Below are 19,298 nucleotides of genomic sequence, written 5' to 3' on the forward strand. Positions count from 1 at the left end.
TCTTCCACAGCCAGTTGCCTCGATTGCTCTTGGCTTGCTAGACCCATCAAAGTGGGGGCAGGCGTAGCACTGAGTACCACCTTCCCCTGGGCTATGTCCTCTTTGCTGTCTGCCCTTGAGTTCACTGATGCACTGCTTCCCAATTCCTAAACCAATGTAGCATTGTAGAAGAAGATGTGGGAAACATGGCGTATGGAAATGAATGTTTTTCTTATTTTGCACAAGCACTTCACCAGACAACAAGAAATGCCCAGTCCAGTGCTAACCAAACACATAACATGAGGTAGGGGGTAAAGCAGGAGCACATAATATACAAGGTGTAGTGAGGAGGGTAGACACTGCTAACCTCTAATTGCGCTACAAAGCCCACCCTCCTCAGACACAATAACTCTCAACTACAACAACAACTAAACAATACAACAACAACAGCAGCAAAAATACCTTTTTAATCAGATTGTGGTGTACTCCCAGAGCCACTTTGCATGTTAATCACGGCATTACAGAGTCTGTGGAGACGCCACAATATCTAGCAATAACATCTGTAGTAATCATAAACCAATGACTTCTCTAGTAATCTACCAATGACATATCCAGTCATCATTAACCAATGACATTACTCATATTCATCCATCAATAACATCTCAAGCTGTCAACTGATAACATCTCTGATAATTATTAAACAGTAGCATCTTTCTGTTATTAATTTTAAGCGCTGTCAAGCTGATTCTGACTCCTGGCAACCATACAGATACTGTTCTAGTGATCCTAAGTCAATGACTATTATTCATTGCCCAATAACATATCTAGTAATTATCAATCAGTAACATATCTAGTGATCATCAACCAATTACATCATAACCCAATAACATCTCTAGTTATCCTCAACCAGTGACATCTGTAGAGAACAAAAAGCAGTGACATCACTATTGATCAACTAAGTATTTCTTTAGTAACCATCAACCAATGACACGTCTAGTAATCATCAATCAGTGACATCACTAGCTATCACAATCAACCAATGACATCTCTAGTGATCAACCAATGACATCTCTAGTGATCAACAAACAGCATATCTAATAATCATCCAATACCATATCTATAATAATCATCCATACCAAATAATCATCCAATACCATATCTAATTAGTAATCATTAACTAATGATGTCACTATTGATCATAACCGAGTGATATCTCTAGTAATCATTAACCAATGACAGCTCTTGTAATTATCAACCAATGACAGCTCAAGTAATCATCAACAAATTGAATAATCAGTAATCAACCAGTTAAATACCTATTGATGCTCAACCAATGGCGTTTCGAGAGATCTTCAAGCAATGACATCTCTAGAGTAGTGAAGTACGATGATATCGGAAAAAATATTAGTATTAGCAAATATCTACCCATCGGGCACGTATAGATTTGACCAATATTTCTATCCAATATTTGATACTTATTAAATTCTGGAAGAGCAGTGTTTAGCTGACACTGGGTTTCTGTGCTAAAATATCTGTATTTTTCTGCATTTGTGGCCCTCTACAAATTGGTATTGGCAGATTTGTGCATGACAAATGGACAAATTGGATTTAGGCATCAACGTAAAATTCTCATATCGGTGCTTCGCTAATCTCTAATGGTCATAAACCAATGACATCTCTCTCTCTCTCTCTCTCTCTCTCTGCGTCTCTCTTTCACACACACACACACATGCTGTACACATGCATGTTGTTAATCAGAGCCCGCCAGCCGTGTTTTACGTGTGTGCCTGCATGAAAAGGATGCTCAGCAAGGAACAACACATTTCACAAGGTTAGGGGAGCACAGGCCGGGGTGTTAAACACACTTGTTATCGCAGCAATAAGTCATCTGCTAAAGCCTTCGAACAGCAACCTGCTCCCTTACCCCCAGAGAGAGAGTGAGAGAAAGAGAGAGATAGAGAAAGAGAGAGAGAGAGAGAGAGAGAGAGAGAGAGAGAGAGATTGTGTGTGTGTGTACATGTATGTGTGTGTGCCCCACTCTTTGGCCTCTGAGTCTCCATCACATGGCCAGGCATTCTCATTGTGTTATAATCACAGCATCCTGTTTGTGACCTAGTGACATCATTTCCTGCTTCCTTTCTGATTAAAAAATGCAGAACATGCCGGCACTGGCCAAACGCTTTTCTCACGCATCTTTTTTTTTTTTCCTCTTCTGTGCTCCACGTTCGCGTGGATACCTTAAATTTCAGGAAACAAACAAAAAGGAGGGGTGAACAAAAATAAGATTATTATTATTATTATTTCATTTCCAGTTCCTACATATTCTAAAATCAGTGCTGCAACAGGCAGAGACCAGTTCAGCGCTTTCATAGTTCACAAACTTCACAGCCTTTCCCAATGCAAGAAAAAGAATAAGAAGAAAGAAAGCGAATTGGCTTTAAAGCGAATTTGCACATAACTACAACCAGGTGTTTCTGGATCATTTGCCCAGCCAAGTAAGTTAATAGTCAAAATTACTGACATCCAATATCAGCAGGGTTCCACAACCTGACACATTCTCACATGCAATTCTTATTAATTAACACTAGGGGTCAGTAAGTCGCTCAATGAGGGACTTGGTATAGCTGTTGGTGGAACATGCACCTTAATTCTAAAGGCACACCAGCTGGTTTAAATTTAGTTCAGTTCAGTTTAGATTAGTTTAGTTTAGTTACATCACATTTTGTCAAAAATAAAACAATAAAATCCCAGATTTGCTTCCACTGTGGTCCCTGATATACAACAGAACAAAAACAGCACATACTACATTTACACATTTACACATGTATAATAGTATATGTGTGTAACAATGCACCATAATAGTGTAATAAAGTAAAAAAAAAGTAAGAAATCAAAATACAGTACACCTTTTTATGATTAGGATTTTTACAGAGGGAGATATTTCTCTTTGGATTGAACTGCTTTCTAAATAGTTTTAAAACAGCTTATTAACTCATTAATATCAATAATGTGAAATCTGAAATATTGCCTGAGTACAATTGCAATAATTCAGTTGAGTACCATTAGATCTTTATCCAAAGTATAATAAAAACAAACTTCCAATACTTTAGGACAATCTGGGCTGAGTTTCCTAAAAGCCTCTTGGCATAAAGATGATTCTTAAATGCGAGTATAACAGTGAAGACTCTCTTTACCAGTTAAGATGATCTTAACACTGAGATGCTTTTGGGAAACTAGGCCCTGTGGCATTTTGCCTTATCTTACTAAATTTAGTACGATAAACGACAGACTGCATTGTTATGAAATTCCTCATATTGTTAGATCTCTGATGAAGATCACGGCTGCCCAACTCAACTGTTTCTGGAGGTACACAGCTTTGTGGAGTTTACGTTCAGCCCTAATTCAACACAGCTGATCTAGTTAACCTAGGCCTTTAGTAGTATTTGAACATTAAATCCAGCTATGTTGGAACTAAACTGGGTGGTGGACAATCAGAAATGGGTTGGACAGCGTTGATGTCATTAGTTTCGGTCCAGGAGGACCAGAGTCCGGCGCAGTTTGTTCCCTGCTCAAACACACCTACTGCTTATTTCTACCTGCTAATTAACTGATGAGTTGAATAAATCGTGAAGAAAAGCTTTGCTGAAAAGCTTCTATTCATGTTCTTATATGGGTCATGGAGTTTCTTGCCTTTTTTGACGGGGGTGTTTTTTTGACTCATGCTGCTAAACTAGATCAAAATTAGGTCATCAAGTGCACACCGCACCTATAAAACAGGTTGAGCTGGCTTATGACTAAATTAGGAAAAAAACAAAATATGCTGTGGAATGGTCAGGTCTTATCTGAACTTTTTTCAGAGTCTGAGCTGAAACAATGACGTCAATAGGTTGACTGGGTCAATATTGCTGCCATTAAAAAAACACATAGATTAAAAAAATATTTATATACACTGTACAAATAAAAAAGGCTTGAACATAAAGTAAACGAAATTCCCAAGGGCTCTTTTTCCGTGCTATGTTTACCATGCTGTACACAAGACACAAGGTCAGCCTTGCATGCCAGCACCTAAGGTTACTGCTGCAGAGTGTAAACAGGGTGTTCCTTGAAAGGTTTCAGCCACTGGAGCACCATCACCCAGCCAGGCAGCAGGCAGAGAAAGCCTATGCATCATGCAGGCTTTTAAGGAGCTTACATGTGCCTGTATCTTATGATGCCAGCTAATACCTCTATTTATAGATAATCCTATTTTAACTAAAGAGGACCCTGAGCTAAAACATAAGGAAATGTTGGTGGGTGGACAGCCTGAAGGGGGACAAATCAGAGGAAGAGTTCAAATGAAAACAAACAAACAAACAAACAAACAAAACATTCACTACATTAAACAATACTGTGTACTAAGGAATAATTTATATGCTTTTCAACTTAAACCAATTGCAGTCAACATATTTAGTCATATTTTCAGCCACAACATATTTAGTGTCAAAATTCAGCTTCTTTAGCTTAGAACTGGAGCTACGAGGCTAATGTTGCTAACAAACACTAGAAGTCAGTATGCTGCCAAACCGCTTTCCGAAAAATACAATGTACAAAAATTCCCTCAACCCACGCAAACCGCATCTGGATCTTAAGTCAGGTTGTGCAGACAAGTTAATGTGGTTTACAACACAGTGTGACTCACTATGAATTACAAAAACAGAACAACTGTATAGCTAAACCATTTAGGATAACCAAAAATGCCTTCTACTGAGCACAATTTGTTATCATTCCATGCCAAATGACCACAGACGGGGCTATAAGGGAATTCACAACAAAGTAATGTAGCTAGAGGAGCTAAACTCAGGATATCATTACAGTGCTTGATTACGAATAAGAGGACACAAATGACCCTCAACCATATGTGTGACCCTGAATACACACTTCAAGAAATGCATCAGGTTGGATAACGGACCCATCCGTGACTTCCCGGACCCACCTCTTAGCAACATGTGGCATGACAGTAAGTGAGCACCACAATGATGTTGAAAAGAAAAAAGACTTAACTCAAACTCACTTCTTTGAGGTGTCATCTGTGAAAATGTAACTGGTACAGCTGTAGATTTTAGTTTATCCCGCTGGAGACCTTCCATCCAATCATCAGGTGAAAACGATCACCACGTACACAGATATTTTGTGCAGTAAATTTAGTGAATGTCTTTGTTACTAGTTTGTGGTTCATTGCCAAAAGCAAAAGTTTGCATATGTCATCAGTGGGAAATCAGTGGGAACATAGCACAGTGCCCATAGATTTCTCTGTTCTGTTTTTGCACAACGGATCGCAACAACATTTTCATAGGTTTAGCAATATTTGATATGTGACTACTAATTATCTTACAGTAAGCAAGCCTTAGCAATTACTGTGCCAACATTATATACCTGCGCAGTGATGTTTTACAGCACACTTCTGCACTCCATCCCACAGAGTTTGAAGGTGGAATAGTAATGGAAAGCAGGACATCATGTGGATGATGATGCTTTTTCCCATTTTAGCTTGAATGTGTAGATAAGACCTATTCTTGCTATTTTACTAAATATTTTTTAAACAAGTTTATGTAGCTTATCGATGTCATTTGAAGCAAAAATACGAAGATTTTGATGTGAATTCGTGGAAACGGTTTGGGTGACTACTGACTTCCAATGTTTGTTAGTACCATACAAAAATTGTACACAAAATATGTCATGGCTGACCAGCTGCATTTGGGGTAAGTGAAAAATCCTTTTTTTGCCAAACTATTCCTTTAAATGGCACCTTGTATGTAGGTACACCTACCTTGTATCTTCATTCTTTGTCCATTTTATTAGCTTCACTTTCCATATAAGTGCACTTTGTAGTTCTGTAGTTCATCTGTTTCTCTGCATAATTTGTTAGCCCTCTTTTACGCTGTTCTTCAATGGCCAGACCCCCACAGGACCACCACAGAGCAGGTACTATTCGTGTGGTGGATCATTCTCAGCACTGCACTGACACAAGTGTGTTGTGCTAATACGAGTAGATCAGACACAGCAGTGTTTTCAAACAATATGTCCACTTACTGTCTATTATACCTGGTCACTTCATGTGATGAGTATCTGGATTGTATATTGATGAGATTTTAGCCATGTGCATTTACATTTGGTAGTCAAAAGCATCTCTGGTTAGTCAGACTGAAATCTGAATGCTGTGTGGGATGTTACGCCCATTATGCAACAACCACTTACCAGTTGTTTATCTGTTCAGCCTCTTTGTCTGCAGTTTGTTTTGTACATTCTGTCCATATTGCTACTGAACATTTTGTTTCATCCAGTCCCCAAACACACACGTCCTCCGTGATTATCTTCTTCGTAGACACGGATCACGTGTTCAGTGACATACTGCATGGGAAGGAGTCTCAGTTGTAGTTGGAGGGTTTTGGTTGTTGAATGTGTCTTGGAGAGATGGATGTGTTTAGAGTGCTATAACGTGGTTCAAATGTGTCTCAGACCCCTTCCCATAGTTTTTTGAGCAATTTGATTTGTATCTGTTTCAGATGTGTCTTGGTTGCGTTTACCCTTGCATTGCTATGTGACTTGCCTTTTCCAGAAATTACCCTGATACTTAAGATGCATGAAGTGACCAGGTGTAAATGGAGTTTTAACCTACCTTGTTGATCCACCTAGTAGGTGTAAAATCAAAGATGAAAGCTCATCTGTTGCTGCACAGTTTGTGTTGGTCATCCTGTAGTCCTTCATTAGTGGTCACAGGATGCTGCCCATGGGACACTCTTGGCTGGATATTTTTGGTTGGTGGACTATTCTCAGTCCAGCAGTGACACTGTTGTGTCTGATCCACTCTATGCAGCACACACACACTAACACATCACCACCACCACGTCATTGTCACTGCAGTGCTGAGAATGATTCACCTTCTCAGTGGTGGTCTTGTGGGAGTCCTGACCAAGGCAAATTATGCAGATAAACAGATGGACTACAATCTGTTCTTTGTAAAGTTACAAGATCACTGAATAGCCTGTTGAGTGTTTGATTGTGAGGAAAAAAGGCACTTTTATCAGACTATTGGTATGCGTGTTTAGAGATGGTGCATTCTACACATATATAGGCCTATTTACTGAAACAAACACAGAGTGACTGATAGTGGATAACAAAACTGTGCTGATAATATGTAGGCCAATAAAAAGTATTCAAAATTATGTTTACATCCTTTGGTGAAAGTATGCAGCCTATTAGGTTGTGCTTTAATAGCACCAGATTTGTGTAGCGTGTCCAGAAACAAGCCAGGAGTGATGCTGATGCTAAAAGGCTTTATTACTGTCAACCATGACTAACAGCGGCACAACAAGTTGGCTTCAAAGGCATTTTCAAGCTTGTACTCGAGTGTTTCTTTCTTTTCAGTGTGTTAACAGCAACACGGCTCTGCAATTACATGAGAAAAAACCTGTCATTTCCACGGAAGAGCACAATGAGAAGGTTTCTAAACCTAATGTAGTCATGATCACACTCTAAATCAAACATTAGAGCTTAAAGTGAGACTATGTCACAATACACATTGATGCTGAATCTTACTATGTTTCACAATCACTTCCCAGTAGGGGCATCGAACCAATGGTAATGACTAAACAGGGTGGGGACCATCCAAAATCCTTGGAAATAGGCTGATTTTGATTTCTAATTTTGATATGCTCTGTAATTATAGAAATAATGGTTTGATCCTGAAGCGTATGTCTAATCTGACCTGGGTAAAATGAAACCAAACTCAGGATTTCAGAAACAGGAGCTGAGAATGAGAAAGCAATATATGGTCAAACAACTTCTGACCCATTTCTTTCAGAAAACTGGTGAGCCTAAAGTGCCAAACAGTAAATATGTTGTAATGTAAGCGGGCTAGCTATCTAGCAATTAGCCATATCCATGGTGATTATCTACATTTGCAGTCATTTGTAACAAGTACAAGCAGATAAAGAGGCACAGGATTTGATTCACTGCAGCAAGCTTTATTATTTTTTTTAAACAGACAGCATTTCTGTGATCATAACCAAACGAAGTTAGTCTCAACCCAGCAGCTAAGAGTGCCCTCACACTAGGGTCAGAAACGTAGTCCCCCCAATGTATTCCAGTTAGGACGCTGCATCAGCTCTATAGGAATAGAAACATGCCTGTATGCAGTGAAAAGATGCTTCATCAAGCGTCAAAAAAGTTCAAACCGTTTCAACTTTTGCTGCAATGGATTCTGACATGGAGGAACATCAACCAATATAAACATGCAGGCAGAAAACGCATGAAAATCCAAGATGGTGAAAGTGAAAAGGAGTGCAACTTTGTACTCTTTTCCTGTTCTATATGAATACTGTTGTTGTCTGCTTGGCTCTGTATATGGCCATCGGCAAAAATGTCTTTTAATGGCTCATATTTCTGTGTCTGGTCCACATGTTTTGTTTTCCGCTGGATTTCGAACTGTACAAACTCCGCCCCGCTCCAGCTGTGTTCAGATCTGCATGCGTATGCATCTATGTCTCCGTCCTTGCCTTGTCTAGTGTGAAAGTACTAACTCATAAAATGCACACTGTTAGTTCCAGAGACAGTCAGAGTCACTGAGGAGGAGAGTGTGGCACCTCTTCCTTTTCTGATGCAACTGAAAACATGAGATAAGGTGAGCTCACCGAAGTAGGTCGCTAATAGTGTTCCAACCAATAAACCATTTGTTGATCAGTTTCAGTGAAAATTACAGTAATTATATATATATATATAATTTTATTATTATATATCTCTTTCGAATTTTCTTTTTTATTACATTGTTTTGAACATATACCAAGTTTAAGTGTAATCTTTATTAAGGTACAGCAAGACTGATGATCCAAAGCAAATTTTCCTTATTGTTAGCTGTTTAACCCTCAAATATATACTAATCAACCTCATAAAGAAATACAACATAGTAAATACTTTACACCTTTTTTCCTTTTTTATTTTCTTTTGAGGGGGCGCCTGGGTACATTACTGTGCTTGGGGCCCAGATTTCGGTGGTCACCAATCACATAAATGCGAACGGCAGTGCAGGCAGGAGAAGACAAACCCTGGGTGCTGTTCTCCTGACCGGACAGCCTTGACTTCTTAACTCAAGCAAGTTTTTGCTTGGCTTGATTAAATCGGCTTACATCCTCCCTGAAGTGTGGCACTTTAAGTACTAGGCCAAAGTCAAAAGCGATTTCTATTTGACAAACACATGCATGTGCCCCATTCTAACGACTCTGTTTCATGTTGTAATCTTCTAAGAATCCTGATTTCTCCAGCATGGATTTCTCGGACTGATGCAACATGTACTCAGCGTATCTTGGGTGGTAGAAGCGAACGAAACGCTTGTTTCAAGTTGCATCAGCCACAGGCGCCATAATGAGATGCAAGCTTTTAAACGGCAGCTCGCTCGACGAATAAGCGTCGGAGGGAATCATGATTGACAGTCGCTAAACCAATGAGTTGAAGAAAAGGGTAGCACTCGGTGTGGGCTTCTTGGCCAATAAGACGCTCGAATGATTATGCAATCCGTGGCGTTTTGACACCATAAGAATGTAATTGGATAAGAGGCACAGAAGCCCGCCTCCTCTAAAAGACTATTGGCGTAGAAGACGAACGCGGTGACGTAGTCCCATGGATACTTACAGCATAAAGAGGACGACCTTCATTTCATCACACGGCCGGGAACAGCGGTACGGGAAAGCGGTAGTTGTATATTTATTGATCTGGTTAGCATACATAATTTAGTCATTTCTAACCAGTTAGGTATCCCGTACTGTATTTTTTTATTTTGGGAGTGGTACAGAGGCCGGCTAGTGGGCTAGCCACCAAGCGTTTGCGTTTCCGTTCTGTTCCAGCTTTGAGCCGAAGAGGCGAAAATGGCGTTTTAAGGCGAAGATGCGGGCACACTAAAGCATCGGCATGCACCAGGCAAAGCAAAAGCACCCGCGTACCTCCATCCTCACAACTGCCAAGCAGTTGGGCTCCAGTGCCGTTCGCGGTATAGCGGCGAGCCAACCGATACCTCTCCTCTTAGACCGGAGGAAGCTAATACTAGCAAGTTAGCTAGCTAGCTGGTTTAACCGGTTCGGTTAGTACACTAAGTTCTGTTACACCTCCCAGCCGCCTTGATTCACTCCAGCATCAGACACCGGAGACAGCATCACACTCTTCAGCATGAAGCCTCAAGACATCATAACAGGGAAGAGCAGCCTCTGGATTTTCGGCTACGGTTCACTGGTGTGGAAGCCCGACTTCAAGTACAAGAGGAGCAAGGTCGGGTACATTCGGGGCTACAAAAGGCGCTTTTGGCATGGAGATAATTACCATCGTGGCAACGATGAAACGGTGAGTTGAAGCGTTAATTGTGTTATGATTGAAAGAAATCTATGCGTTATCACGTCACTATACTGCGTGGCTTTGTCGTCATAATGACACTGCTTTTCTCTGATGTCAACAGCCTGGAAGAGTTGTGACGCTCATTGAGGAGGATGATGTAAGTATTCAATATTGTATCATATATGCTTAAAGTATGTCATAAGAGAGTATATCATTTGAACCGTTATTATTCTTGTAATAATAAGAATGATGATCTCTCACACAGGCATGCACATGGGGTGTTGCTTTCGAAGTGACTGGCTCCCAGCTTGAAGAGTCCCTCAAGTATCTGACCGTGAGGGAGTCCGTACGAGGGGGCTACCTTACTCAGTTTGTGGAATTCATCCCACGCGGTGAGGATCAGTCACCCATTCAGGCCCTGGTTTACATCGCCACGGCTGACAACCCCATCTACCTTGGGCCGGCCAGCGCAGAGGAAATCGCAGCCCAAATCGCTGTGTGCAAGGGGAAGACGGGCCACAACATCGAGTACCTGCTCCGCCTGGCCGATTTCATGAGGCACAGCTGCCCTGATGTAGATGATCCTCACTTGTTCTCCATCGAGGCAGCCTGTCTAGCTATCATTAGGCCCATTCTGCTAGCAGCTCAGCAGCCTGTGTTTGCTTAGACAGCTAGAGGCGGTCAAACTCCATTCTGAGTCATAACATGCTCCAAGATGACACTGTGGTTGTTGTGATTGTGTTCAGTGATTCCATCCCATATATTACAAGTGGTTAATTAATTGTACTGTATAAAGGGAAACTAGGTATTTTAATCTGTCCCTAGAATATGTTGTAATTGAGTAGCATGACATGTGCATTAGCCTCATGTTTCTTTGGTCCTTGCAATATAAGCTCTGTCTGTGGTAGCAAAATAATCAAAATGGGTCAAACACTGTTGTGCAAAACATGTAAAAGTCTGATGCGTGCATGCTTGGTAAGTTCTAACCTCAAAAAGGTGAATGGTTCTGTTTCTGCACAGCTGTCTCAAAATATGGTTATTTTTGTCCATTTGATTTGCACAAAAGCTGACTTTCAGTTCTTAAGCCATTTTGATTTTTATTTACGCCTAAGGAAAAAAAAACCTTTGTTGTAAAAGGTTCAATTGTTTACTTGTGTCCTTGAATAAAATGGTTCACATCCATTTCTTCCCGTCCCTTGTGGTTCTCATTTTTTCATTGTTTAGTACTTCTTTACTGTTAGTGTGAGACTGTGGTGGCTTCAGGACATTGACATATTTACCAAGTTTTTAGAGCTGTTGCTTACATCTTGGCCTAATGCAGACACCGACACCGCTGATCAAAATCAGCAGTAGGACAAGCATAGTGCAGTCATGTATGTTCGTCAAAAACCCATCCCACAACATCGGCTTGCCTCCTTGTTTCCACACAGCTGACTAACACTTGGCAGATGCAGGACTGACTTTGGACATGGCTCAAGCTGACCACTATCTAAATACACATACAGGTTTACGCAAGCTGGAGCAGGGAACAGACTGACCCTGGAAGTCCTGTGTTTACAGTCTGCTCTGCTCTGAGGTCAGAAGAAGCAGGAGAGAGAGATGATAAAGTCAGGTGGCTTGTCTTTTAGCTAGAAAGTGGTATATATCTTCAGGCTGTGTGCATAATCATACACATCCCCACTTTTCAGGCCTCTAATGATTATTCTTACCAGAAAGCTGGTCAATAGTTTTTACAGGGGTCTCCCAAAGACACCCTCATGACCCATTTTATGATCCATTTCAACCGAATTCAAAGGGGATTCTACATAGCATCCAGAATCAAACACCCCTGATTTGAATCAATGTGCTAGCTCACCTGACCAAACAAGGCATGGCATGGAACAGTAAAGGGTGAGGTCATACTACAACACAGATTAAATTTTGCATGTTTATGTTCTTCATGTACTGCATTTCTAACTATTACGTGCGTCATACCAGGCTCTGTATAGGGCAACCCACTGAGTGCTACGTAGACACTACATAGACCGGAATGTCTACTGACTGGTTACAGCTAAATATACCACTGGCTTAATCAATAATCGTCAATATCTTCCTTCGTGAATCACACTGATTACAAAAAGTGTCAATGTGGTAGCATTTTACCACAAAGTCAAAAGAATAAATCAGACAAATGCATCTGAAATTATTTTGGATTTTTTTTATTTTGGATTTACTCCAAGTTAGTAAAATGACCACTTTTTCTCTCTGGTATGTACACAGTGACCTATAAAAATAGACAAGCAATATGGGAAATATGGATAACTTTGAAAGGAGCAATATCCACTGCAGTATTTACAAACGCTGCACAATATTATCATGTTGAAAGACAAAATAAACCTCAAAACCACTGATGCCACAAAAACTTATGAATTTGCAACACATTTATCTTTTAAAAATAAATGGCTTCGATACAATTTACAGTTAGCACAAATCTTCATAAATTACCAACTTTTAACTTAAGCTATGATACATTTTACATCCATTAAAGAATATGAAGTCAGCCTTGATAAAGTGGAGTGGTGACAATTTTAAGCAGTGCCCACTTCTACATTTCACTCCTCTACAAAATACCTGTAACTCTTTTTCACCTTCCTGGTCAAAATATATATTAGTATTTAAAGCCAAAATTCAATTTGCGGCAAATAACTGTAGAAAGAGAAGGCTGTTTGGCATTGTGAATGGTTGATGTTCATACTACAATAATGCTGATGAGACTTTTCCACAAAAATAGTCATTTATAAAAGCAGTCTTGCGTGTTCTGTTGAACTAAAGATGTCTTTACTGATGAAGGGTGTGCGCTTGGCGAACACTTGACCCCTCCCCCGTTCCCTGCTCTGTATTCTCTGTTTCACAATTGCAACAATGTTCTTAGAAGCCTGCAAGTCATTTCCAGCTATTAGAGGAAATGAGAAAAAAAAACTTGCATCTGCATATTTGCCTCTCTGTCCCCAAAACATGTCTCTGATCAACAAGTGCAATAGAGGAGAGATGTGTTGCATTCCTGTTCTGTTCTTGATCACCAAACACATCTGCACCTTTTTCAGGAGAGAGAGAGGCTCAATAGGAGAGAATGTGTTTTTACCTAATTGTGAAAGCAAGTGAATTGCCTTTTTTCCAGAAACTGTTATGCAGCCCTTTGCTCAGTGCACAATGCCATGTATTGGACAATTTCACTGCCTTGTACCAAAAAAATTCATTGTTTTTCTCTCATGTTAATCAAAAGTCTTTTGCCCTTCATAAACCAAATGCTTTCAACCACAAGCCTCTTGAAATAAATAGGGATTTGCATTTCAACTGAAGAACAGCATTTCCACTTTTCCCACTATTCTCTTGTGCAGTCTTTTTCCAGACCTCCCAGATTGCTCCTCTTTGATTTAGGGGGTAAGATCACTTCACTGCTAAATTACAGGGAAATGAAGAAAGGTTTCACAGTGACAGCAGGGCTGGTGAAATGTTTTGCGATGGATAGACATCATAAGAAACCATGAGGGGGTTTAGCCTCAAGAGTGAAATTACTGGCCAATCTAGAATTACACATTAGCCTACCACAAACCCTACTCAGACTGCTACCGTCCCCCATGGCTACTGGGTCCTTTGCCTCTCTTGGAGGGGTTGTGATGGATGTGGGAGCTGCCATGTGCTAGCATCTGAGAGCCAGGGCCCATGGTGCTGCCTTTAGCCTGCGGGGAGGAGGTGCCCACAGGGACGAAGGCAGGTGTAGCGGAAGAGCGAGCCAATGCAGGCTGCAATGGACCAGAAGCAGGAATACCTGAAAGAGAAGAGATTCTCGTAACGTCATGTTAAAGTGAACATGTTCTACATTTTATTTATGTCTAAAAAAACGTTGTTTGTTATAACTGCCTTTAATATTAAAATATATAAATGACCTATGTTCTGATTGGCTGCCCTATATTGTGCTTTGTTCAAAAAGCAGCCTGGGCTGAAATGTAAGGTACAAACTGTTCATGCTAAACTCCTCAGAGATGTCAGAAAACAAACCAGCCACTCTGTTTCAGATCATTTGGAAGGCTTCAATGATGCATTCACCTTCCAGCAGCTGGAAACAGCATAACGCTTAACCATTTTTTCCTTCTGCACTGGGAAATCTGCAACAGCTTGCAACACCCTGTCACTTTAACTTAAATGGACAAACTGCTGTGGCCTATTATGATTATATAGACTTGTGTTTGTAGCAAGTGTGTCATCACAACGCAGAGTTCAAAATATTCTATTAAAAGTCACAAAAGAGCTGGAACCCATCACGGTGTAAAAAACTGAAATACGCCAAAGAGAGGATTGTAACATGCCGACAGAAAACTTGCTTACAGCTACAGAACCTGTGCCGACGTGGTTTACTTGTTTGAAATGTTTGGACTGTGCAGTGAGCTGTTAGCTAAAATATACTCCACATCCATCTAATAAACTGTGGTGTGTAGCGCTGCTCTAGTAGCAGGCAGCAGTCCACTGCAATAGCTTAGCTTGCTACAGTTTCACAGCACCGGTTCATTCCGGCTCAGTGAAGCTTCACTGACGCAAGTTTAGAGGATAAAGACTCAAATCTGAGCAGGGGGAAACTTTGTGTGTAGAGCTGTTAATTTATGCTAATTTTGCTTTAACATTCTTGTTAGCACTAGACGCTAACATTAGCTTGGCATTAAGGATAAACACTGACGTTGCACTGAGGCAAGTGTAGAAGATAAAGATTCAAATCTGAGAGAGGGAAATTGAGCAACTGGTGCCGGAGTAACACCACTTACAAATGTAAGTCAATGTAATCAGAATCTTTTTGATTATGAAAGATACAGTGGGAGCTTATTTTTGTTTCTGCTCTGCTTCATCTCAGAAAACGTAGAGACAGCATGCAGGGTAGTGTCAGGAAGAGGTGGGGTTTAGCAAGAGGGCAACATAGGGGCGTTTAGAATTTGCATAATCGTGCATATTCATTGTCATGAGTGTTGAGGTTTTGGAATGCTCCTATGCCATTTTAGTACTTTCCTGAGCATAACAATAATACAAATAAAATATTAAAACAAATTATTATTCAACACAGATACAGGTAATTGTGTTTTAAATTATGGCATTGGATTTGCAATTGGCCTATTGCACCCTGATGCACACAACGCAGCTTGATGTATGTTGCTAGCATTGGTCATTCATCAGCAAACACATAACATACTTACATCCCTAATCTGGATCAGAGTAAGATGGAGTCGAAAGTTTGCTGGTTTGAGTTGTGTGTGTAATCAAAATTCACCTTTGGATACACTGTAGCCGTAAGCAGCGTATGCAGCGGCTGAGGCGGCTGCTGCTCCTGCCATTGCCCCAGCAATGGCTGCTGCGCTGCCTGCAGTCGACTTCCTTCCTCGACCCTTCCTGCTGGAGCACTTCCCGGCCCCTCCGGAGCCTTTGGGCCGACCTCGGCTCCTACCGGACCTTCCTCTGCCTGGACTGGATGTGTCTTGAGAAGAGACACCTACAGGAGTAACAGAGGACGAGTTCAGCTGGAACATCTGGCTGCAAACCTAACCCCAACTATCCGCCTGGAGGATATGACCTTGCAGAGACCAAAATATACTAATGTGCACCTGCCAAACCCAGCAAAACAAAGCAAATCTGTCTTTTTTACACTATTGTCCACTTTCCCCAAATTTAGCTGCTCAGCCAAGACATATTTGGTGAAGTCGAATTCTTACTTGTAAACTGGAACTAGAAAGGATAATGCAGCTAACAAGTAATGGAAATGTATAATTGAGAACGAAGGTTGGTACAGTAAAGTGGGTAATATTAAACGGCAGACAGGGATGTTTGATTACCTGCCTGGGCAAGCACACCATGCTACACCAATAAGTGTCCTTGGACAAGACATCTAACGCTACATTAGCCTGCCTATGTAATAATTATATTGTCACACATTGACATATTGACAGTATGATAGTTTGATAGACATTATGATAGTTTCTATCATGATTGTCAATGAAACTTAAATGTCTGAAATCACACCATCTGCTGTTTTGAGATGCACAGAAGTAATTATATCTTGCAATCTTTTTTCTTTTAACATGATTTCTTTTAATGTGTAATGTTTGTCCATGTCCTGAATCAGTCGTGATATGTTGTCTGACTTTAGAAGGTTTTACAGCAGTGCAAGGTAAATCTTTTTTTTTTTTTATAGCTGTGGTCGTGCTTGTTTAACTGATCAAGCTGTGCTGCAGCCTTCTTCACATTGAATGGCTTCTCTCATGAAAAATGAACAGGGGCTTAAAAGATTTTAACGCTACGATTAATTCAATTATTCAAAATGAAAAAAGACAATGCATAGCGTGTTTGATCATTCCAGAGTCTGGTCCACAGTCTAGTGTGTTTAGTTGATTACACCACTCCAGCAGTCACTTGGCATTACACATAGCGATCTTAGGCTTATGTGCAGCTGCTCAGCCATGGAAACCTATTTCATAAAGCTCCCGATGCACAGTTATTGTGCTCATGTTTCCAGAAGCAGTTGGAATTGTAATAAATGATGCAACAAAGGATTTTTGCAAGCTACTCGCTTCAGCACTCAGCGACCCTGCTCTGTGAGTTTACGTGGTCTGCTGCTTCATGGCTGAGCTGTTGTGGCTCCTAGATGCTTCCATTACCAGGGCAGAAATTTCACAAACTGACTTGTGGCAAAGGTGGTATCCTATGACAGTGCCATGTTTGATGTCACTGAACTCTTCAGTATGACCCGTTCTACTGCCGATGTTTGTCTACGGATATTGCTGTGTGCTTGATTTTATACGCCTGTTTGCAATGGGTTTGGCTGAACCCAATAATTAGGATTGTCCACATATTTTTGGCTATAAAGTGTATATTGCACATGATATCACAAACTATGTCAAAAATGAGTTAAGTAGGTTAACTGTGGTTTCTTACACTGTATGACAAACTGTTCTTTGTAAAAACTGACAAAAACCTGACTTTCGTCAGTTCTTTGGTCCAGTGTGTGATGACAGTTTTTATTATGCCATTTATTGAACTACATTAGCCTCTTAGCCCCAGTGCAACACTAAAGAAGTAAACTCTGGACACCAAACATGTCTTGGCTGATCAACTACATTTAGAATCAACTAGGATTTGGAAAACTGTAACTGTTCCTTGAAAGTCAGTTTTCTGACTTCCAGGGCTTAATATTTTCACACACAGACTTTCCTGCTTCCTTTTTTTCTCACACTTTTATTTTCTCATCTTCTAATGCATGTTTGTGGATGAAGCTGGATGCCAAGGCAGCCTCTGCACTTGGGTGCAAGCCAGGATATAGCCACTGAGGGCTAGACAGGGTAGCCTCCCCCAAGTCCTGTCTCCCTCACAGCCACTCTCCTGCTCAAGTTTCCTCAGAGAGCTCCAATCCTGCAGCCCTCAGCGCTTTAAATTGCAAAATCTTGACAGCAACACTGCTTATTAGCATTGCCCTTCACTCAAGAGGCAGGCAAAGAGCCAAATCCATGCTAAAGGCTACCCTGTTGGAGCCATTTTGTTTATGTGGGATTTGATTGCAGTCATGCAGCGCTTCCAAAAATTGAGAGGAAGACAAAGAGAAAAGAGCTGCAGCACATACAGCTTGCAAAAGCTGAGCCAAGGCCCACACGAGCGCCCTTCCAGCAGTGTGAAACAGAATATATCAGCTGCTCGGCTAGCCAATTATTCTTTGTACTGGAGGCACGGTGACAGACAAAACAAATCAAACTGAAGAAAGGGCAGACTCAGCAAGGTCTGTGAAAAGAATAGCTGAAATGATGAAAGCCTGTGTATACAACTCAACGCAGGATTTCCTCTACAAACCGCAGTAGCAAATATACTTTACATTAAATAATCAACAGAGCCCCATTTACCTCACTGCACATGCGAGAACTGCTTTGACAAAAAGATAACTCTTCAATGTCTACCAATGTCAATTATAGCCCCAGTGCGGCAAGCCATTCAAATTTTTCAATCTGCATGCAATTCATTATTTTAAATGTGCTTTTCCAGGCTTTCTTGGCTCTTAATTGCCTGACCATTAATTCTTGCATATGGAGCTCAGCAGACACTGATGGAGCTCCATCCAATACCTTTGGGATGAGTTGGAGTGGAGTTTGAGATCCAGAACTAATCATTCAACATCAGTACCTGAGCTCACTTATGCTCTTGTGGCTGAATGTAGACAAATCCTCACAGCAATGTTCCTACATTTAGCATAAAACCCTCCCAGAGAAACAGAGGTTGTTACTGCAGCAAAGTCAAAATCATGATTATTTCTTGATTCCAGAGCAAGTGCTTTTGCACAGATAGTGTTGACAGGGATTGAGCCTATTCCTGGACCACACAGCATTTTAAATGGAGATTGTCCATTGAAAGGAATATGTAGTCAGACCTACAGTCTAACTGTATAGCTAAAATCAGTATAAACAGCCATCTTGCAGCCTGAATTCTGCTGAATACCTTTGGCCAATTTTGTAGATAACACAGTTATACAGTGTCAGAAACCACATCAGCAAATCCATTTCAGATTACTTAACAAGTTAATTAAGACAAGTGTTTGACAAGATAGCTTCAGTCCAAAAGTAAGGAAGCAAAATTCCTTTAATTCTACATCTCTGTTTTCCAGTTTCAGACCAAGCTGTGGGTGTGTAAGGGCTCTACCCACCGTTCATGTTGTCTGACACAGAGCCGGTGCCAGAGGCGGGGGAGTTGGTGGCGCGGGATTGCGGGGCAGACGACACGGGCTCATCTACGATCACTAGCATATCGCTGCTGCTCTCGTCGGCTGGGAGAGAGCCAGGCTGCAGCTCGCTGCTCAGAGAAATCTGCAGAGAGACACAACTCTAAGGGTGAGACAGGGACAGAGGGACAGCACCACGTTGGAAAGGCATCAGGGCCGTTAGGTAGAAGAGAGGAAGGAAAGGAGG

At 41.0% G+C, this 19,298-nt stretch overlaps 2 protein-coding genes across 3 annotated transcripts in view; one reads left to right on the forward strand and one right to left on the reverse strand.

The window, feature by feature from the left end:
- The first annotated feature begins 9,648 nt into the window (after positions 1-9,648).
- On the forward strand, positions 9,649-11,519 carry chac1 (ChaC, cation transport regulator homolog 1 (E. coli)). The gene is made up of 3 exons (XM_036581973.1): positions 9,649-10,344; positions 10,457-10,492; positions 10,601-11,519. The coding sequence occupies exons 1-3, from the start codon at positions 10,174-10,176 to the stop codon at positions 11,000-11,002; spliced, it is 609 nt and encodes a 202-aa protein (XP_036437866.1). The 5' UTR covers positions 9,649-10,173; the 3' UTR covers positions 11,003-11,519.
- A 1,011-nt stretch (positions 11,520-12,530) lies between these two features.
- The window catches only part of ino80 (INO80 complex ATPase subunit), a 51,156-nt gene continuing 44,388 nt past the window's right edge, over positions 12,531-19,298 (reverse strand). For both annotated transcript variants that reach the window (XM_036581970.1, XM_036581972.1), the window contains exons 35-37: positions 19,037-19,196; positions 15,629-15,847; positions 12,531-14,143 (exon numbers count right to left, since the gene is read on the reverse strand). In XM_036581970.1, coding sequence (XP_036437863.1) covers positions 13,941-14,143; positions 15,629-15,847; positions 19,037-19,196 — 582 coding nt within the window. In that variant the 3' untranslated portion in view covers positions 12,531-13,940. The remainder of the gene's footprint in view (positions 14,144-15,628; positions 15,848-19,036; positions 19,197-19,298) is intronic.

Source organism: Colossoma macropomum, unplaced genomic scaffold (genome assembly GCF_904425465.1).
Source record: "Colossoma macropomum unplaced genomic scaffold, Colossoma_macropomum, whole genome shotgun sequence".
Lineage (NCBI taxonomy): Eukaryota > Metazoa > Chordata > Actinopteri > Characiformes > Serrasalmidae > Colossoma > Colossoma macropomum.

What these genes read in the sequence shown, in the direction of transcription:
- chac1 (XM_036581973.1), top strand. Translation starts at nt 10,174, where the DNA reads ATGAAGCCTCAAGACATCATAACAGGGAAGAGCAGCCTCTGGATTTTC. An exon ending in ATCGTGGCAACGATGAAACG is followed by an intron (nt 10,345 to 10,456) that starts GTGAGTTGAAGC and finishes TGATGTCAACAG; the next exon opens with CCTGGAAGAGTTGTGACGCT. An exon ending in CGCTCATTGAGGAGGATGAT is followed by an intron (nt 10,493 to 10,600) that starts GTAAGTATTCAA and finishes TCTCTCACACAG; the next exon opens with GCATGCACATGGGGTGTTGC.